This window comes from Falco peregrinus, chromosome 3 (assembly GCF_023634155.1).
Source record: "Falco peregrinus isolate bFalPer1 chromosome 3, bFalPer1.pri, whole genome shotgun sequence".
Lineage (NCBI taxonomy): Eukaryota > Metazoa > Chordata > Aves > Falconiformes > Falconidae > Falco > Falco peregrinus.
In genome coordinates, this window is record NC_073723.1 from 112594597 (window position 1) to 112616529 (window position 21933).

Consider the following 21933-nt stretch of genomic DNA (forward strand, 5'->3'; position numbering starts at 1 on the left):
GAAAGGACAGTGATTAGAGCAACTGTCCTAGGCAAACCACAGAGGACACAGAGTAAGTCCATTCTCTGTACTTCTAAAAGTCATATATGGCTGCAGCCAGTCCAGAATGCAACAAGTTCTTTCTATTGCAAAGTCCTTGAAATACAGAACAACTCATCCAGATTGGACCAGATCCATACAACTTCATGATACGCCATGACCTGAGTTTCTGCCTCTCAGGAACATTCCTGTCCTCGCTCAGCTCAGTACGGGTCTAACAGTGCCAGCAGTTTCCCCACTGCACTGCTCAGTATTTCTTACTGCCCAAATTTAGGCTGACAGAGGCCTTAGCTGTGGATCCCAAAGACTAGGGATTTTGTTTTTAAACTCTCAAGAACATGCACAAGGCAGGAGAGAGTCAGAGTCTATTTCAGGAAGGTGTTTGTGGCAGTCAGGCTAAAATTAGACCATTTGTTCCTAAAAAGACTGTGTAGAATGACAAGGATTTGGCAAGAGGCTCTTCAGTCGGGAATGTGACACAGGAAGCGCCTCCACGGCTCTTGGCAGTGATGTCACCTGCCGCCCTACGGTGCTGCACTGCGGGGTCCTGGGAAGCTCCGAGAGCGAGCACTGGAACTTGTTCAAGCCACTCTGTATCTGCAGGCGGCTGAGTGCAGAGCAGGGCGTGAGGCAGAAGTGTCGACAGGCTCCACCGCTTAATGCTCCCAGATAAGGGAATCTGGAGCCACGACAGAGAACTGTTATTCCTGCACTATTTGCGATGGGCTCTTCAGCGAACTATCAGTCTCCTCTTCCTGTCATGCCCCCCTCCTCTTGCTGCTCCAGGAATTCCTGCCTTCTGAACTTTCTGCCTTCCACACATGGCCGACCGACACTTGTGCTTAGCAGCCTCAGGCTGGCAGGATCATCAGGGAACACATCAGTGGGCACTGGGCCTAGAAGCTCAGCCTGGAGGGACGGGACGTTTTGATGTCTCAATGAAGGTACTTGCTTTGAAGCTAAGTTAAGGGGTACCAAATAAAGCTCTCAGACCTGTACAAGCAGGGATATGTTCTGAGGTTTAAAGTACAGTAGTATAATGATTAGGGATGCGCAAAAAATAGCTCTGGAAAGCTACACAGTGTTACAGTTAGGAGGTATAGAAGTTTTAAATGCAGCCGCTTTCCTCCAGTAGAAGCTTTCTGGTCATCAGGCAATTACCGAGTATCTGCAAAAGTTCTCATTCATTCTTGCCTCTACAATTGCAAAGCCACACAGACAACAACCTGGTTTCCTAACACCCATGTGAGACAAGGGAGCATCGCACACTTGTCGTGCAGGGGGCAAATACAGAGACAAACAGTTGCTTAGACTGCAGGCACAATCATGAAAGTGAGGCACATTTCTACTCTCAAACAATGCTTTAATCACTGGCCAATCCTGTCCTCTGATTACAGAATAAAAGACCTAAAAGCAGCTAAGCCTTAGTTTAAGTGATCCTGCTCTCGATGCTTGACACAAGGAAACAAGGAGAGAGAACTACAGAGAGGGAGAAATTAGAGAACAATTTACAAAACCAGCAGCAAGACTGCACGTCCACAAGTCAGGTGTGTTTGGACTGTAATGAATGCTTCCTGTGCTGTGGGCAAAATGAGACAGACATGACCCAGCCCAAAGGTTTGTCTTGGCTCTGACTTCAGTGATAAGCCCCACGGCTGTTGGAACCTTGGACCAAAACAAGCCCTCAGCTTTGCAACCCACTGAACGAGACCTCAGAGATAATTTACATTACAAACACCCACCACCCTGCCTTTATTTTTTTTAAATGATTAATCCCTTTCTGATTTAAATCAGCTCAAAAATAGTCGGAACTATTCAGTTTATGAACCAATACTTATGACTTCTTTTTGAAAAAAACCCTACATTTTCTAGAAAATGTAGTTTGTTGTTTTTCTCCCATTACCCCCTTCCTTCCCCTTCACCCCCCCAAAACAGTCATAGCCATTAACATACATATGTGTCTTTCCTCACTGGTAGTTTTGATGTGTCTGGAGGGAATTATTGTTCTAGCTGTGGTTAGAGATTCGGACTGAGAATTCATTTTAAGCCTCCTAGAGTTAAAGAAAGGTCAGACTCAGAGCAGTCTAGCTGTTCAGGCCCGTATCCCCTTTACTCCTTATTGTCTAATGGCACCTCTGATTTATTAAGCATGTCATCCAGTGGATTTGCACCCTGGTTCACCTCTACCTCTCACAAGCCATCTCTCTGCACTAAAATATCATCATGTGCTAAAGTGTGAAAGATCTCCTGGTCCTATTACACTTGTCAGGTGCATCTGACCTATCTAGGCTAAAGAATGTTGCTGTATCATATCCCTTCTCTCCTCCATTCATTCTTCCCATGGCCAATATTTCAGGTCGCCTTGGTCATTTCCTGATCTGCTCTGGCCTGAGATATGATGTCATGGCTCACAATGGTCTTCACACTTCAACACTAGGCAAAAAATGTGCTGTTATCCTCAGGGAGGTGACATGGTAAAACAAATCCTCTTGGTCAAACAACGCAGAAGTTATGTGAAGAATCTCCAGTGGGCAAAGGACGCTAAAAGCATTCCCTGCCTCCCAAGTTTTGTGGCATCTGTCAGCTGTGCAAAGAGAAGCCATCCTAGCATGTTGGTTTGAACTAAACACAGTTAAGTATTTACAGCATAGATACCTGTTTGTAAGATGGGTTGTTTTTTTTCCAAAGATGAGTTTTGAGTGCTCAAATGAAGAGCCTTTGGAGCGTATTCCCATGTTCCAGAAAGCACTGTTTCCTGTAAAAAGGACTAGTAATGTGTCCAACAGATCGCGTGGCTGTATTCATACCCTACCTGTCCATTACTGGTTACTCTTGCTTAGCTTTCCCATCCAGCTTTCAAAGCAGAGCAGCCAGAGACCAGCCTTAGGGGGGAGAGCAAGGGGATACACAGAAGAAACTGCTTCCAGATCAGGAAGTTCAGATAGACGTGGATCAAATTTACTCTTGGACTTCCTACTCACTGCAGCGGGGCACAGCAACGCAACCAGGGTGTTAAAGTTAAGGCTTAAAGGTGGCATTTAGGGCCCCCTTTTAACAGGCCATGGAGCTAAATCACGACAGGGAAGCGAGTCAGACATACTGCACAACCCCTCCATGTGCAGCTGCTACTCAGGCCTGACCGCTATACTGAGTGCGAGCAAACTGTGTGTAAAAGTGCTGTTTGCAGACCTGCACACATGAAGTTGTCTGTGCACACATGGAGCTGTAAGCCAGTATTTTTTAATTTTTGCAGATGGCCAAAAGCTTTCCTACATCAATAGAGCTGTATTATTTATGAAATTAAAGAATTCAGCCCTATATAGCCTGAAAATCCTTCAAGGTCTGGACTGAAAGACCAAGAGAAGAGAGAGAACTGAAGCTCTACCTGTCCAGGTGATCAACAGCGAACTGTCTCATGGTTTCTCAATCTGGTGGACAGTAATATTAATTTAAGCAGTAACCTCAACTCTCCAATCACTTCGTGAACAGAGGACTTCTTCACCTTGGTGAAAATATCCTGTTCATTTCCCTCTCCATATAAGCCCACTGGAAGTGGGGGTATGATACAACTGGCCTTTACAAGGAGCACTCTTCTGTGAGCTGAAGCTAACACCGTACATGTAGGAGGAAACGTTCGAACTCCGTATTGTCCTCATCCTGATGCTAAGCTCTGGTTTTGCAGTGAATAAACTGTTTTGGTTAGAGGAATGATTCTTTTACCCAATGGCACAGCCACAAGGGTTTCAGCAGCATTCAGTTGCTTAAGACAACTGTCTTTTGTCCCTGTAAATTAATTAAACGAGAGCCTGTAATTCCAGAATAACTCTGTCCAGCCCATAGCCACTTGAACATTTGACTCAAAATGAACTTTTACAGAGAAAGAGAGGGACTGTAAGTAACTTGGAGTGAAATCATGGCTTTCCTCAGCATCCACAGGCAGATTCAACTGCCTTCCTCCAAGCTCCGTCACTTCAGACAGCTCATTTGGTGTTTGCAGTCACACAAGGAAGCAGCCCTGCTACTGTACATCCCATAACTCACACCACAATCCCTAACATATAGCTAGTCCACCCATTTCTCTTTGGCCCAGACAGCAACGGCTAGGCAGTGCATCCCAAGGGGAAGTGGCTGAGTGCAAAGCTCAGGGTGACAATCCTCGGTGACAAATCTATTCCAACCCACAGTATTACCTCTAGCCACCTCAATGTCACCACAAGGGCGCATGGAGCAATGCAGACCCTGGGGACTCTGTAGATGAAGGCACAGGGCCTGATACCCCTGTGCTGAGGCTTTGTAGCAAGTGACTAGTGGGAAAGGCAGGACCATGGGGTGCCTAATGTGACAGGGGAGGTGTGAATGCGGCGCTGACAGTGGAGTTTATCTCAAGCATGAACACAGGCTCCAGCCCTGTAGGCTGAGCACCTTATCACAGCTTTAGAAGTGTTAGTTTTTGAAACGCTACTCGCCCATCTCGCTGTGCTGACAAGCAACAGCTAAAATATTCTGCCCCTCCGGCCCATGGCCACACCACCTTCCACCACAAAAGGATGTAGCTATTTCCAGAAGCTTGACGAACACAGTCAGTATTTTCTGGGAAAACAAATAAGTGTTGTCAAATCAAGAACAGTGGGTGATAAAGAGTCACCATAGCTACACTGAGTTATTAAGAAAGAGCAGCTTAGCTAAGCTCTGGATGAGACTGCATTCCTCCCACTGCGGCTCACCCACCCGAGGCAGCAAGGAGCGCTCTTTCTGTTCACACATAGCTTAATGTGCATCCACTGCAGGCTTCCAGGATGATCTCCCTGGCACAACCAACTGCTTGCAGTGCTGTGACATGAAGGATTTGCTTTCTAATCCTAGTGAGCAAGCGTAGGCACACACCAGTATCCAGTTGTGCCTGAGCTGATGAAAAGCATTGATGAAGAGGACTGTAAGTGTTAGCAGGAGGAAGAATAATATACACATGAATTCTCTGCCAAACAAAAATTGGGATAGTTTACCTCCCTGTTCTCAAAAAGCAGGGATCAACCTACACACCTTTCTAGTTAAGGGAAGTCCATGGGTCTGAGATGTGTCAAAACTAAAGGACAATTGGGATCTTGCTCTGGGAATACAAAATCGAGGTTATGCACAATGCCACTCTCTCACAGGCTGAAGAAAATCTAGAGTGCTGAGCAGAGGACAGGTTTTATGTAATGACTACATTTTTAGTTAGTCAAGTTATTCTTAGGTTCATCACTGGTCCATTAGGGGAGGGAGAGGGGAAGTAAACAACCATGGCAACTTCTAGGACAGGTGCCATTTCATTCCTGTAGCTGTTTAGCCATTTCTAGAAATGGTTTCTCCTTCTGCACGCTCTATACTGACAAATGGCAAGCAGCAATAAATAGCACAATGGGATAGTGTGACCTCTTGCCCCTTTATTTGGCTTCTTGGCTAGCAAACCTTCTAGATCAATGGGTACTGGTTGACACTGCTCTGAGCTATTCCAGAATGAGCTAGGTTGCAAAGAAAAAACCTGGCAAATGTTATCCCAGACAAAATGCTTAAGAAATGTCCTCCCCACTCCCATCTCTTTTTACAGAAACTCTCATTCTGCAAAATCTGCTATAAGAATCCAAATCAACACATCTAGTAGTGGATCTAAACTTAGCCACCCACCAGAACATCTGACACTGGTGCTGTACAAACTGGTAAATATCATGCAGATGCATTCATATATCACACACATACCATGTGCCTTCCCAAGACATAACCACTCATACACACTTACATGGCTACTAGAGCCTAATGCTTGCAAAAGACCCACTCAGACCCTTCTCGTACCATACCTACCATGTTCTTGAATCAAAAATTGAAGTGGACATTTCAAAACCTCCCACAGTGTCTGATCTGTTTTCTTTTTTACACCAGACCTTGTTCTAACCGAACTTGGAGGCACATTCTCTATTGACCAGAAGAGGTCACCACACACCTCGCGAACGCCAAAGGCAGCCAGCCCAAAGCTAAGTGGAATCTCACAGGGATGACCTTCTAATTTTGCTCGGGAAATCTCTCTCAGCTCAAAACAATTGGGAATATTTAATCTCCATGCTGCCCAGGAACGGTGTTTCTTCCTCCTGTCAGAGGTTACGAACTGCAGACTAATGCAGCAGCCTTTCTGCTTTCAGCTGCTAATTAGCTGTAAGCTTTGCTATGCAATTTTGTGAACTGAGGCCTGACCTAGCCCCCACTGAAAGCCCAATCTTTCTAGAGTAAGGCAGTAACGTGTAGACTAATTGGACCTCTGTTCAAATACCAAAGGTATCTAATACAACACAAAGAATGAGACTGATTCTGAACAGTTAGGTGCAAGATCAGCCTAAGAATTTCTGAGGACCAGCTTAAAGTTTGGGGGGAAGCAAAAGTAGCTGCCACAGTACTAAAAAGACCTACATGTTACAAGACGATGCACAGCTAATCCATGTTTTCAGTTGCAGTGTGAATACCTACAACTTGTTTTGGAAAGGTGAGAATATCTACACAGGCAACTGGGCAGCAAGATGCTGTTCATATTGCTAGAGATGAAGCTTAGCCAAAAATATAGTTCCAGGTGAGGATGGAACAGGAGTACTTTTTTAAGCCTCTGCCTCTCACCAGGCACTGACCAGGAGTCTTGTCCCATTGCTCCTAACACCTCAGCTTGTTTCCTATTTGTTTCAGGATCTGTTTTACTAGAGTCTCTGAAAATCCTCAGGTTTCTTTCAGCTGCTCCTACAATGTTTGCCTAGCCTTCGCTTCCCGCTTGCTTCTCACATTTGTCTAATACAAAACCCCTCCTGTCTTCCCATCATCCTGTCGTGATTCATCTGAGAATCTTCTCCAGCACTACAGCCTGTAAAAGCCATCTGTGTTTTTCATACCAGCTCTCCAGCAGTTTTCACATTTCATCTGCTTTACACTGCTCTATAACTATTATTTAAATCTATAAGTTGATCTATTCCCTCTCCACTTTTTCCTTTGAGAGAGAAGGATACTATTTGCTGAACAGTGCTGAACCATAGGCAGTGGGACTCTGCTTAAAGTCCCTTGGGAAAGGCAGCTTGCCTACAGATGTCACAAGAATTTACAGCAGAATAATTATAAACATCAGCAAGACTAGCACAGAGCAAAGTCAGGGATCTTTAGCATCACACCACACAGCAGGACCACTGGAATCTAAAAATGCCCTCATGCTTGAAGAAAAAGCTCTGTGTGGAGACTAATCATTGAAAGGGGGCCAGGAACACCCACCAACGGATCACTGAATGTTGCACTTCTCTCCCTAACGCCATCCAAGTGCCAGCACCGGGGGAATAACGAGAGAAGTCAGACTGATCATGGCTGCTACAGGCCAGATACAGAAGTCCCATGCAGCTTCTTTGTTTCTACCTCTGCTGCAGCAGAGGTCAGAATTGGGTCCAACACCTCTCCCAGCAGGCAGCAGTGTGCCGCAGAGTACACCAAAACAGCTGTTTGACTAGCACTGAGCACAATCTCCAGCTACTTCATCCCCTCCCTTACTGCTGCTTCCCTTGGGGGGCTTCATTAGCGTCAGCAGAATGTAATAAATGTGCCTCACAAACCTAGTATCAAAATGTTGCCATCAAAATCCAACGCCCCAGAACCACATATGACCTGCTACTAAATGCCAGGCTGCTGCCCTCCTTGTCCTCAGGTGACCTAGACCCCTTCTCATCCCAAAGGGCTACAGAGGAAAATATTCCCCCTTCATGCCTGTCAAAAAGATCAGTGAGCATCAGCAAGGGAAGAACAGATCAGGCAAAGGCAAAATGCATCCTTGGGGACCCCAGAGAAGAGTGGTGACAGCACTGAATCTATCCTCTTACCGGCCTTCACAGTCCCACAGAAGGTGCTGTTGGGCAGGAAGAGGAGGGAGGAAACCCTCTCTGTGGGATGACCAGCCCACAAGGGAAGCTCCTTCGGGTTTGGTCCATTCCCCACAGATGGCAGTTCCTCCCAGTACACAATCCCAGCCATCCCTAAGGCAGGGACCAAATTCTCCTCTGGATGGGACTGGTGCAGATCCAGCGGATACATGCCAGCTTTACACCAGGTAAGTGAGCTCAACAGTCTCTGTGCCAGCGCCCTTCCCTGCAGGGAGCACTGCTGCTGCAGATCCCCCCGAACCCCCTCCTGCAAGCGCCCTGCTGTCAGCACATAACCTAAGGTGAAGGCAATAAAGTGTCAGAAGAGCAAGCAGAGCACCTGCAGCCGGGCCACCCCCAGCCAAGCCTGGGCTCCTGCTGACGCTGTGCACTGAACCCTGCCTCAGCTAGCCACTAGACCTCTCAGGAGGGGGCAAGGGAGGGGGACAACCAGGCAAATGCTTGGACACCACCACTAAATGTTAATGTCTCATAATGAGGGGCCCCCGATGCAGCTTCTGTCAAGGACTTGGTGATCCCACTTTGACAGAAGCACTACAGACACGTCACTGCCCTTTCAGCCAGCTGCCATGAGCCAGGAAATGCTGGCCTGAGCAACTGGGAAGGAACAGGAGGCTGAAAGGGGTCACTGAGCTGGGGATAATGGATTTTTGGTTTCTCCTTCACTAGGGAGGGTAATGAGTTACTGCGGCAGTGCTCTAACGGTACCTATCTAAGCATGCTGCATGCTACCAACTTCAGAGCTCGGTTTCCTCACAGCACCTGTAGGGATGAGACAGACATATCCCCAAAGGAATAGTATGCCCTAACCCTAGTCTTTTAATACAATCTCTGCTGGGACAGGAGAAATATCTCAGTAAGCTAGGAAACAATTTACTGCTGGAGACGAGCAGCACATGCCAACCTGCCTTCTTGATACTTCCTTCCACACTCATACGGAGGATCTGCCATACAAAGGAACATGTAAACCACTTCAGAAATGGGCACGAAGCCACCTCCTGTCTCCCAACTATTTTCTACTGTGTTCAGGAGTTCCTCCCTTCTTACAGACTGAAGTTTGTTGTTGAAGTCTATCTTAACCGCACCACCCCAACGGCAATTTTAGAAGTTGCTGTGAATATTCAGACACGGTGCCAATGCTACTCTGAGCCCTGAGGAGATCCAGAATGTAAAGCAGAGACTTTTGCAGGATGGCTTTCTGTTTCTAACTACTTCTTTCCACCGCACTAAATCTGATTTGAACCTAGCTGTTGACTATATGGACTGAAGCTGTCCTTATTGTCTAGGTTATGCAGCGTTCTGTGAAACACACTTAGATTGAAGTGTCATTGTTTTGGGAGATGGAACATCCTCTTGTTCTGCCTATGGACAGCATCCAGCTGCAATGCAATAGGATGAGAGACAATGACACAAGTTGCAACAGGGAAAATTCCAACTAGATATTAGGAAATCACTGTTTCTTGAAGATTTTCAAAACTCAGCTTGACAAGGCACCAAGCAATTTGATCTAAGCTGGCTCTGCTTTTGGCATGAGATTGTACCATAGATCTCCAGAAGTCCTTTCCAACCTTAATTCTGATTTTACCAACATAGCCATAGATGAGGACTGTGCTAGTGTATGTATTTCTAACAGTTACCAGAGAGCCAATTCATAAGTCCCCTGAAACAAGTTCAGAGATCTTGAGGTCAAGAAGATTTATTATCCATGGATATGCAGACTTGTGACAAGCAAATCAAACTAACAAAACCACCCTAGGCTTTTTCAGAGGAGATGAGACACACTTGAAACTGCCCTGGCCTCCTCTTACTGTCTTGTTACACTGCAAAGTACACACCTCAAACCTCTGAAATGATGATTTCATTTTCTATTAAGATTCAGATCAAATGTGGTTTTAATCAACATCAATGACAAAAAATCGCAACAATGTAATGACATCAGATCTCTCTTTATGTCAGAGGGACATTTATAAGCTCTTGCCTTAGAATACCTGTTTCTAGAGACACATAATGCCTTAAACAGATCTCCAATTAAAAAAATGCTGAAAACATTAAACCTGCTGGCAAATCACAGAATTATTTTTTCCAAGCTTCAATACCAACAAGACTCTTAACCTCAGAGATCAGATGAGGAGTGCCAGATGGTCCTTCATTTCCTCTATACAGATCCAGCTTAACAGCCTTTAACTTTCTGCATCACATGTGCAAAAATGCAGTGAAAGATCAAGGATGTATTACTGCATGATCAAGAACATTTCCACTTTTCAGGGGGTGCAGATTTTGAGCCCCTACAACACACGCAAGTTAACAGATTTTATTGCTGCTCTTCCCCACTGCCCCCAAAATGGGAAAAGAGTAATTCCTTGGTATGGAACCTAGTAAAATACTCATTAGAACAGCTGAGGGGGTTGGAGAATCAGTTATCTATATACATCTTCATCAAGGCACCCACACACCTCCCCAGGTGCTTTTACAGTACAGCGAGGTCTGGCCAATAGCAGTGATTTAAATACCCTCAAGACCTTGGCTAAGAATTGATTCAGTTTCTTCTGCTCCCCCTAACATTTCATGGAATTAATTTGGTTTGAAGCTGGTGCTTTAATTCATTAAAAAACCCTGCAAACAAAAAACCCCACCAAACCCAACCACCAAACACACATTCTAATCATGCAGGTTCTTAATGTTCCTGTAACTACACATGTGGTAAGAAAGATGTTGGAGCTATGCTTCCTTTCAGACTAATTTCAGATTTAATAGCGATTGTGTATGATATACTGAGAAAGAACACACAGAGGAAATGTTTTAACTTGGATCCCAGGGGAAAAGAGGAATTTCTGCCTCAGCTTAAGCTATGTAGAAGCTTTCTATGCACATCAGCTTGGTTTCAGCCACTTTCCCTGTAACTCGGGCCAGTAACTAATGCAACTTACTTGTCATGTATTTAGGACTTGGATTTCCCTTCTCCAAATCACACTTTTTCAACTCATAGGTTACTAATGCCATATTATTACGTTAGGTAAAAATACTTAGTTCTTACATTGTTTTCCTCTGGATAGAAAGGAAACGTTTAGCAGTCAACCCAAGGAACACTGAGCTAAGCAAACTGACGTACATAAGAGGCACCAAGACAGCAGGCTGCAGAGACCTTCAGATTCACAGCAACAAAATGATGCTGCATTGCTGAAGTGTAAAACCTCCTTTTATTCGCCATCAGAAAAGAGAACTATTTCCTCCCTCCTCCTCCTGGGAGGATGAAAACAGATCAGAACCTCAAACCAATCCTTGCACTGGCAGGAATTCAAAAGGTGGACTTGGGAGGGGTTGGAGGAAGATAAAAAGGCTGGTAGCTGGAGACACAGAGCAACACTGAACTGGGGAGACTCAAGTGAAGGAGGAATCAGAGACACCAAAAAATGAAGATCAACCTGAAACTTCTTTTTTGCCCTGGATTCCTTCTACTGCTTATGGTCAGTCAAAGCCAGGCAAGGGCCAAGCCCATTTCCAGCTTACAGGTAAGTGACTGGCTGCTCCATAGAACTGAAAGACGCTGATGCTTCTTTAGGACTCAGACACTTAAGATTAACTCCATTTCTTCTAACCCAGCTAAAGCAGTAGGAGACACTCAAAGAGATCATGACAGCAGGAACCCTCAGGTGGGCAGACACAGAGTTATTAAACTGAGGGAAACTAAAGTAATCGATTACTGAATTTAAATCTCTGGTCACACATGGCAATTCAAAGGAAAATGTTTTTTCCTGTGAGGTCAATTTGAGGATTGCAGATTTAGGGTCATCCTGGGACTGAATGCAGCAATAAACTTCAGGAGTAAAAGGAATTTTTTCTGGAAGGACTCTGATCTAAAGTCTTAGAGCAGTCACGTGCATACTCTTCCCTGAAGCCCCTGGTTTAAGCTGAAAAAGGAATGAATGGGTTGTACTTGCATGATCGGCTATTCAGCTCAATAGCGCAGCAATGCAGTCCTTGCTTGCAAGTCCCAGAGGTAGAACATGAGAAGAAGTGTGTGTATGTGTGTGAGTGTGTGTATGTGCATGCATTTGTGTGCACAGGAATTCCAGCACGCATCAGGAAAACACATTTCAGCTACCTAACTAGGGATTTGGTATTTCCAAATATGAACTAACCTCCCAATCTGTAAAGAAATATATAATCCTTCTAGCACCAATTCCAGCCTGTCTTGTCAATGTATTGCTTCTCTTATTACTCCAAGGTATAAACAATATTTTCCTTGTTCCTTATTCACGCTTGACCAAGCCTCTTTCATGGTCTTTCACAATTTATCTTGTACACCAGATCCCCATCTCCAGGAAATACTTAAGTGGCAGTTTGTCAGCTCAGAACTACAGAATACAGTGACAGCATAGAGCCTTAGAACATTTTGAGAGAGCACACAGTGTTAGCTCAAAGCACCCTGGTAAGCGAGAAGAAACTAAAGATAACCATCATCAGCTTCAAAAATCACTTTGGTACTTTCAGCTTTTGAAAAACGTTCAAAATAAGTTTCTCCAAACTTAGCACTAAGCATGGCTTATACAAAAATACTGACAGAGTTATCAGAATCCCTCCTTTTTCTCCTCTCCTCCCTCTCCACCACCTACCTTTTCCTTCTTTCAGCGTATGTCTGGACTGTTAGATGAGGACCTGGAGCATCCACTGGTCTCAGAAGACGGAGACCATGAGCAAGACAACATAATCCCAAGAGGTGCCTTTGATCAGCAAGACACTGAATCCCAGTGGACCCGAAACACCAGGGACCAGCCTGAGGGCATGTCCATGGGTGATAGTGCTGTCCAGAGGTTCTTCAGTGACCTCCGAAATTCACCCCGTAAATACCAAGGCCTCTCCAGGGGCTGTTTTGGTGTCAAGCTGGACAGAATTGGGTCACTGAGTGGACTGGGATGCTAACTGCTGACTATGGTAAGAGAAAGCCAGAGGCAGGTGGTCTGTGTGTTTGTCTATAACTTACACAAATATGCAGAAGAGCAGATTTAATTCAGCTTTAAGGAAACGGTGCCTTAAAGTAACTTTCACCCTCTTATCGCAAACACAGTTTACTAATTTTACCCTCCTCAGAATTCACTGTCATCAGATATATACTTAAAACCTGTGAATGCCACATCTCTGCTTTACCTGCTTTCACTCCTTTCTCCAAGTCAGCTGTATGCATTTCATTCTGTCACAGAAGCCAAATCAGAAAGGTTTTCACCAGCTTACAATGTGTCAATACAAAGAAACGCTGAGCAGAACAGTGGAGCTGAACCTGGCCCTAGAACAGCAAGAAATCAGTTAATTTCCATGTGTGAAATCCTGACCACTTCTCTTTCTTTTACTTATTCCTCTGCTTTCTTGACAGGACTGACTGAGGTTTCGAAGGACCTGTTACCTTTCAGGGAGATATTCAGCCCTTACTCACATTGGCTCCACCAACCCATCTACTACACGATGTACTGAGCAAACTGCACCTCACCTCTCCCCCGAATTACTTGGCCAATAGGATATACCATTGCCGTACTACCTATTTGTATCAGAGTAATAACTTGTGAACATCTATCTGAAATCAAATTACAAAAAACATTCACACTGTTTGTGTACTACATGTATAAATAAACAAGTCTCATTAAGTCACAGATAATAAACTGCTTTCCATAATTTGGTGAATTTGCCTCAAGCCGTTGTTGTGATTCTTTCATGTATCATTCCCAAAACTGAAACAGTGCCCCAGTTTGCAGTTATACACAAACCACTAGAATTCAGAAGCATTTCAGAGGGCTACTTTCTGGCCAAAAAGCCCCAAAAAACCATGACACACAAATAAACAAGTCCTCCTTTTTACCAAAAGAACCTTTCTGAAGTTATTACTATCTAAACATCCTTATAACAGGAACAAGACTGACATAGACATCTTCACAAAAAAGTAATCAGAAACCAGGACACAAAGTCGCAAGTCTTTGATCACGACAATTTGAACTAAACGGGTAGCTGTTTTAGCCGACACCAGTAGAAAGCTGTTACGCTGCATTTGGATCTGCCACTGACACAGGAAAACAATTGTTTCTTACTAGTATATCTCATCCAAATAAATGCTACCCTTCTTTGAAGAAAGTTCAAGGGCATCCTCCTCTTCCATAGGCAGATCCAGATATGGCAAGCATTTTTCCAACAAAAAATTCAAGATTACTAAAAAAAAAGTATCTGACCATTCTATTTTTTAAGAAAACCAAGTATTCACTGAATCTAACTATGAACAAATCAGAGAACAACTACTTGGCAAACACCCTGAGCCACAGGAATTCTGTATGAAGGCTGGTTTGCCAAGATCATGCCTGTGCTATCCTGATTTTGATGGGAGCAGAACTCCACAAGCAGCTCCATGAAAATCAGTAAGGGTGCTCACACAAGTGTCTATATAGACGGTCACAAACGAAGGCACAGCTGTTCACTTCCAGCCTTTTGCTTGGAGCGGACAGATGGGCTACACAGTTGTACTCCTCCCGTTTTCTTGCCCACAAGACAGATGTTCCTGGAAGAAAATATTCTGGTAGCGAGCCTATTCCTAACAGGACCCCTGGATGTAAACTGCAACAGAGCACAAACATCTATGCAAAGCAAGTTCATCAGCAACCCTCTAGCCACACGTGCTCTGAATCTCTGGCAGTTCAGCTCTCCCTAAGAAAGCCTGTCTGCACAGAGCAGCTAGAGGTCTAGTTTCTGGGCCTGCTGCAATCGCTTAAACTCTGTGATTTGGTTCTGCTCCTTTTAACCACAATTCCCATAGAACAAAGATGACCCAGGAGCTATTAAGAGCCAAATTAGAAAAACTTTGCTCTTCTCTCATGCTATTTTCAATATATAGTTCCATCCTGATGCCACAGACTGCCTCTAGGAAGGACATCAGTACAAGCTCATAAACATACGTTTCTACACTTAAGAGATGACTATCAGACAGCAGAAAGCACAGAATGACTGGTTAATGGAGATACTCTCCCCTTGCACAAGCTACCAACAGCTTCTCTCTCTATTTTCTTGCAATCTTTTACCCTTCCAATCTCTTGTACATTTAGAAATTACCATTAATTCTACCTGTCTATGGCTATTCCATCCCTCACAATCTTTCTCTCCTCAGACCAGTAGTTACGAGGCTATCAACACAACTCCTGAGCAAAAAAATTCAACAACATATCCTGAAGGCTTCTCTAGTTAACAGTTTTTGTTAAGTCTTCTGCTGTTTAAGTTAACTTTGATAACAAAGTAGCAGCAACAGTGAAAATATCCTAAAGAGACACTCGCTGGCAGGAGTAGTCTCATCACTTACATAGGCAACCCTGCGTACAAGCTCTTGAACAATGGAATAGTCCATATAATGAATTTACTACACTCTGTGTTGCCTTTCCTAAGCAAAGCAACAAGAAAATGAAGGATTTCAGCAAACAGATAAAGAATTAAAGCCGGGAATGAAGGATTAAAGAATAAATCAGCGTTCAGCATAATTCACATATCAGCAGACAAGCTATGCATGTCTTAAAAGAAACACTACAGTCTGATCAGTGTGAACAGCTTTTCTAGATGGAGCCCCATAGACCAGACTAATTCACAGAAAAATTCTCCTGGAAGTCTGGAGTCTTGCTGGGCCATACAGATAACACTCTCCCTTGCTGTAGCTTCCATCATAGAAAGACCTCTGCCCTACAAAAACATGAGCAAAGAGATTTCTGATTCATTATTCTAACTTAACGCACCTTCATACAGTCAGAAAAGGATTTTTCACTTCTTTTCCCTCTATACCACTAACTCATGCTCAGAAGCAGCAGACATCCTTACTTGTGGGAACACGACAAGAAGCACCCAGCTTTCTTACATAGAGTGCCTCGTCAGGCGTGCTAGCCCCAGGGCTGGCCCAGGTGCAACCTCTATGGGTAATCCACACAGCCCATGGACATTATGGTGTCAAACAATGAAGAGCTAGCATCTTGTGGCAGTTGGTGCTAATGGGAAGGTTACAGTCTCCTTCCTGATAATCCTGGGTCTGATAGCTTGCTCCCAGCTCTCAGTAATCCCAGGAACAGGCACATTCTCATAGGCATAAAAGTTTCTGGATAATGCAGTTTCACTGAAACTCCAATGAAGGGCTATTGGAGTTTGTTTCCTGAACATCCTCAGCCTGTTTTCAAACTCAGCTACACTAAGATAAACTGTGAGTCACTGAAATTATTTGCAGATAAAATAACAGAGGTCAGAGGAGGTTGAAGACTGAGCTGTGAGCACTTGTGAACGGAATCCTACAGAAGATGAATAAGAAACAGCTAAGAACGCCAATTCCACAGAGCCCGAGCCAGTAATGTGCCATCCCATCACCTGGCATTTTGCGTGAATATTTTTAAAGCCACTTTTCAGAAAGCAAGAACAATTTCTTTCACATAAAAGACTCCATAATTAGATCCCTAGGACTGAAGCCAGGTGTGTTTGTACTGCAGGTAATTTGCTGGGTTCTATTAGCATTTAAATCATCAAAGGCAACCTTTGAAGTTAGCATGCCAGTCAGATGGCGGAAGCTCATCTCTAGCTGTGTCATTTCCATCTCCACTAAACAGCAGTGCATGAATTTACAGATTGGGATTACAGAAGTTGCTGAGGAGAAAAGCCTGCAATAAAACCACTCCTAAACAGAAAGAAACATACAGATATCTTTCTCAAATGTGTCTGCTTTAAGGGTACCTGTTTATAAGTGATGTTAGGCAGCAATCAAGATTTGGTCTGATCCAAGACTCAAGATTGCTCTGCCTAGTTTATTATTAGAGGGCTAAATTGTATTATTTCCCTTGGTCATCACACAGATCCCATACACTTTTACTGCTTTATCCCTTTCCATTCCTGTCTGGTAAAGGACACAAAACTGAAGATGATGCACATCCTTACCTTAGCTATCTGCTCTCATTCTGTATCAACATAACACTCCCACCTGACACAAGCTTCCTTCGGTCATGTACCATACATTCAAAACATGCACCTCATTTCTCTGCCAGATTCTTCTTTGCTCTGATGCTTTAAACAGAACCACTTGCCAACTGTTAAGACTTCCGAATGCAGAGATTATTGTCCCACAACAGCTGACACTGCTAGTTTGCTTCCATTCTAAGATAAATTATGTCACCTGTAGGTAGATTTGTGGAACAGAAGGACAAGAAAATAGAGAAAGGAGATGTAAAAACATAATGTATATTGCTGCTTGTTCGTACAGCACCTAGCAGTAATAAGTCCACAACAGCTTGGTTCAAAACCCTCTGAACTCAGAGGAAAGGCTTTGTTTGGCTTTGCTGAGCCTTAGGACAATCTCTGAAACAAAGGCCCAAGCAGAAACTGGTACATATCAAGTGAAATCAGAGAGATTTATGAGTGTACTGGCTAAGCAAAAAAGGAGGGCAGAAGGCAGACTCTCAGTGTAACTGCTTTAATATTACCCAGGCAGTGACTGAAAGAACCCTGTCTGCTGCTCTTCCTGCTGGACATCATGGGTTCTGGCACTCAGTCTGTAAGGATCTAACAGGGTCATCTTGACTTGCACCCCAGGATCAGTGGAAATTGAACTCATTTATAGTTGAAATTTGCCACTCACACAGGAGAGATGCTGAAAGTTTTACTGAAAGTTAATAAGAAACTGCTGTAAAGCTCTGAGGCAAAATAAGAAAAAGTTTCATACAAACAGTCTGCCTGTTACAGGTGCCAAATTGGTAATTCAGAGACTTTTATCTCGGGAGTCTAAATCCAAAGAGCTACAAAATCTCTTTCTTGGCACAAGGCCCCTGGGCTTTCTAGAAAGAACATTTGTTCCATCAGAATTTCACACTCCAGCCCAAGCTGTGGGGGCCAGAAAACACTATCATTTATGGGAAAGATGGTGGGATGTCAGGAGCAGGTGGTGACTGATTCACCGCTGTAGCCAACGCGTGGCTGGAGAGCAAGTGAAGTTTATAGCAAAGCGGTCAGCTATGCCATTGCTCAGGGCAGACTTAGGCCACTAAAAGGTTAGTGCCTGTTACCTGCGGAGGGAAGGGCTTGCAGACAATGACTGAGGAAGTCAAGAACCATCACATGAACTTGCAAGGAAGATCGCCTAAAGCCAAATCTCAGGACATGGTCTATTCACACAGCACAAAAATATGTGTACTGGGAAAAAAAGGCAGTTGGGAGCTGCTGCAGACAGGACAATTTCCAATTCCCCCTACTTCTCTCTCCCATGGAAGAGAAATGATGCCCTTGGAGGAAATCAGCGCCCTGCTTGGGCCAGCTCAGAGCTCCTGCATGCCTGCAGATGTGAGGCAGAGCAAACAGGCAGAAAGTGCAAGGTCCTTTCACTGCATCAGCTTCTACCTAACAGTGATGGAGAGTGTAGGGGGAGGAAATCACTGGGAAAATGAGTGCTGCCAGGAGGGGAGGGTATGACTCAGGGCAGTTCTCTCTCTCTGGAGGAGTTGCTGCACGCAGGGGACCCCCCTCTCCCGGAGGGTCACCTGTGGGACCAGTTGTAACCAGCTCCCTTATCAAAGCCGGGGGGCAGAGTGCGCACTGCGGCTCCTGCGGGGATCTGGCAGGAGGCAGCTGAGCTCCCTCTGGGCAGAGAGTGGGGATATAAGGAGAGGCATCCATGGGCAAAGCACCGCCACGGTGCCGAGCCGGGTTAGGACAGGATTAGGACAGGCCTAGGATGCAGCTCCCGGCTCTGTGCTGCGGGGCCTCGCTGCTGCTGCTCGCCCTGCCATGGGCTGGAGCACAGCCGGCCGGCGGCGAGCGCGGTGCGGAGCTGCTGTCCCTGCAGGTACCGGGGCCGGGGCGGGCCGGGGCGCCGGGGCGGCCACCCCCGTCCCGCCGGGGCGAAGCGGGCAGGAGCGGGGCTCGGGTCCCCCGGCCGCGGCCCTCGCCCCTCCCCTCTCCCTCCCTCCCCAGGAGCTGCTGGAGGCGCTGGGGCAGCTCCGGGAGGAGGAGGAAGAGGGGGAACCGGGCTTGGAAGACGAGCCGGTGGCCGGGGCTGAAGACGGCGGCTCGGAGCCGGACGCCCCGGGGGCGGGGAGCAGCCCGCCCGGTGTCCCGCTCCCGGTGCCCAGCCCTCGCCAGCCGGCGGAGGGGCAGAGCCCGTGGAGGAGCCTCCTCTCCTCCCACAGGCGGAGACACTTCTCGGGCTGCTTCGGGACGAGGATGGAGCGGATCGGCGCGCAGACGGCGCTGGGCTGCAGCCAGCACAACGCCCGTAGGTGCCGGGTGAGGGCCGACGGCGCCGGGCAGCGGGGGCGGAGCGGGGCGGCCGGGGCAGCCGCTGCCCCCGGCTGAAGGCTCCGGCGCGGCCCCAGCAGCGCTCTGCCCTTCTCGCCCAGGTTTCTGGAGGAGAGGGAGAAGCTGAGGCCGGGCCGGGCTCCCCCGCGGTTCCTGCGCCTCCAGGCCGGTGTCCAGCAGCCAGGCTGCCCGCAGCCCCCGCGGCGGTGGGGTACAGAGCAATAAACTTTTCTACAAAGCCTGCATTGCCTTTTGCGAGTGTTTTTACGGTCACGGCATAGCACACGGACAGGAGATACAGCAATCCCCTCCAGAGCGCTCCTCTCCCTCTGCCCTCAGGGCTCGGTCCCGACCCTGGCCAGAGCGTCCCACCGGGTTGGACAAGCCTTTGCCGGAGGGTCGCAGCATCAGGAAGGATGGTTGTCCTTCCAGGACAACGAGCAGAGAGTGCTGCACTGAAAAGGCACTGCCAGGCACCGATGCCAGGTCTGGGCCCGTGGCAGTGAGCAGGGATGCCTCTCCCGACGGCTTCACTACTGCGAGCTGTGAATCCTCCAGGAGGTGGGCACCGGGCCTGGGGTTAATCACATCCCTGTCCGGGGCCAGCCCGCCGGTCGCAGCGCCGGAGCTGGGCGGCGCGGGGGCCCGGACGGACGGGAAGGCAGCGGATGCCGGGAACCGGAGGCTTCAGCACCCGGGACAGACGCCGGTCGCCCCGCACGCGCAGCGCCGCCCCCCGCCTGCCCAGGGCCCGGGCCCGGCGCGCAGCCCCCCCGGCCAGGCGCAGCCCCCCAGGGCCCAGCGCAGCCCCCCCTCCCCCCCGGCCCGGCGCAGCCCCCCCACCCCCGGCCTCCCCGGCACAGGGAGCCCCGAGGCGGCAGAGGGGCTCACGGCACCGCCTGGCACCCAGCTCCGACGGGGCGCTGCCTGTGCCAGACCTGGGGAGCCCGGCAAAGCAAGGGAGAGTATCACAGAGATAATGTATCACCATCAGCGGGAGAAACAACCCATGTTTGGGATGACCGTAAGCTTCCCCCCCATGGAAAAAGTGAGGCACCACTCAGCCATCAACTGCAGCACGGCCTGTCCTATGATCTCGGTGCTGCATGCCCCGCACCGGACATCATGACATTTTCCTGTTTCCCACACCAACAGCCTTGTCTCCTCATTTCCTTCTTTAACCGAATTGCAAGGCAGAGAAAGAGAGCTTGAGTGGGCTACAGCACAGTCTTGTCGAAGGGTTTAGTCACTGGGAGATGAAAGGAACCCAAATCCAGCCTTTTCCTCAGAACAGGACTACGAAGGCTGCTTAGACTCAGCTACACCCTAGCACTCTCCAGCTGCAAAATGGCAAGAGCAGAATGGATACCACTGGAAGGATGTGCAGCATGTAGTGGCATCAGTTAGGACAGATCTATCAGCAGAAGGAATCCACATGACACTAGCACCTAAGCTTACAGTCCTTAACCTTACACGGCTGAAAACTAAGGACATCTCATGATAGCGCTGGGAAAGGGGCAACATCACCCTCAGCTCCATCCACGTACCATCCCCCTGCTCACAGGGTTCCATGCACAGGGCTGCCAGCAGCACCCGTGGTGCTCTCACTCTCTGCTCTGAGCAACCATACCCATACCGGGGAAACGTGCCAACTTCCAAACTCTAAAACCACTTGCAGTACGCTTTTTATAAGAACCTGCTGCGCTGCTAAGGCTCCCAACAGGGGTTTCACTAGGCAAATGGCCAGTGCCTGGGTCTTGACTATCCATTGCTGGGCCATAAAGCCTGAAGTTCTTATTAATCTTGCCAGAGTGATGATATTGAAATCCCACAAGCAAACAAACAAGTAAGCTTTATGGCTTCAACAGTGATGAGCTGAGTTCTGACATTTTTACACTCCATTTGCTCTGGCAGAACTGTGAGATGGATAACAGAGGGCAGAATTTTGCTTTGAAAATACGGTAGCTGCTGTGACTGTCAGCCATTTTATCCCATATACATACTTCCATACATACAACGTGAAATAGTGGACAAAAATCTCCCCATCTTAGAAAAGCATTGCCAAGGCTGAAAGCAGACACCTACACCTCATTTATCTGCTGTAGAATATGGAAGATGGAAAAGGAACAAACCAGTGAAAGAAAGGAGTGTCTCTGGGTCCAGGTTATTGAATGCAATCCTAGACTATTACATTGTTTCACAGGGACAGGTCACTCAAAGCTAAATATTTCACGCCTATGACTGATACCATGTTCCTCAATTTCTTGCAGCTGGGTTTGTGCCCCAGAGGTTGCTTTACAGATGTGCTGAGCTATCAGGCAAAACACAGACCAAATGACAGAGAACATTTTTGCACAGAGACAGCACTAGAGAATACTTAACGGGGGGAGGGGAGGGGGTATGAAAGCAAAGAAACAAAAATTAAAATAATAACAGATCCTAGGTATTTTAAATTGGACACTCAATATTAATGAATAATTCTGAATTATTTTCTCACAGCGTCACAGTTTACAAACTGGAGTTATGCCCTGACACAAACACACACATACACACACCCAAGAGCAGCATTAAGATAATACTTGTAACTAAGTAGTGAATTATACTGACACTGCAGTATGGAGTGTTAATTAAAAAAAAAAACCAACAAACCTATCAGGATCTTAGTTCTTTCTTATAACACAAAAGA

General features: G+C 46.6%; 2 protein-coding genes across 2 annotated transcripts; both read left to right on the forward strand.

Annotated features, from left to right (window-relative positions):
- The first annotated feature begins 11347 nt into the window (after positions 1 to 11347).
- Positions 11348 to 12896, forward strand: LOC129784062 (C-type natriuretic peptide 1-like). The gene is made up of 2 exons (XM_055799162.1): positions 11348 to 11479; positions 12600 to 12896. Exons 1-2 carry the CDS (start codon positions 11381 to 11383, stop codon positions 12888 to 12890), a joined length of 390 nt encoding a protein of 129 aa, XP_055655137.1. The 5' UTR covers positions 11348 to 11380; the 3' UTR covers positions 12891 to 12896.
- A 5788-nt stretch (positions 12897 to 18684) lies between these two features.
- On the forward strand, positions 18685 to 19374 carry LOC129784061 (natriuretic peptides A-like). The gene is made up of 3 exons (XM_055799161.1): positions 18685 to 18795; positions 18924 to 19224; positions 19349 to 19374. The coding sequence occupies exons 1-3, from the start codon at positions 18685 to 18687 to the stop codon at positions 19372 to 19374; spliced, it is 438 nt and encodes a 145-aa protein (XP_055655136.1).
- Positions 19375 to 21933: the final 2559 nt, after the last annotated feature.

Excerpts from the sequence above, each read along its gene's own strand:
- LOC129784062 (XM_055799162.1), top strand. The coding sequence starts at position 11,381 with ATGAAGATCAACCTGAAACTTCTTTTTTGCCCTGGATTCCTTCTACTG. Across the intron at positions 11,480-12,599 it reads AGCCCATTTCCAGCTTACAG|CGTATGTCTGGACTGTTAGA; the intron begins GTAAGTGACTGG and ends TCCTTCTTTCAG.
- LOC129784061 (XM_055799161.1), top strand. The coding sequence starts at position 18,685 with ATGCAGCTCCCGGCTCTGTGCTGCGGGGCCTCGCTGCTGCTGCTCGCC. Across the intron at positions 18,796-18,923 it reads CGGAGCTGCTGTCCCTGCAG|GAGCTGCTGGAGGCGCTGGG; the intron begins GTACCGGGGCCG and ends CTCCCTCCCCAG. Across the intron at positions 19,225-19,348 it reads CTGCAGCCAGCACAACGCCC|GTTTCTGGAGGAGAGGGAGA; the intron begins GTAGGTGCCGGG and ends CTTCTCGCCCAG.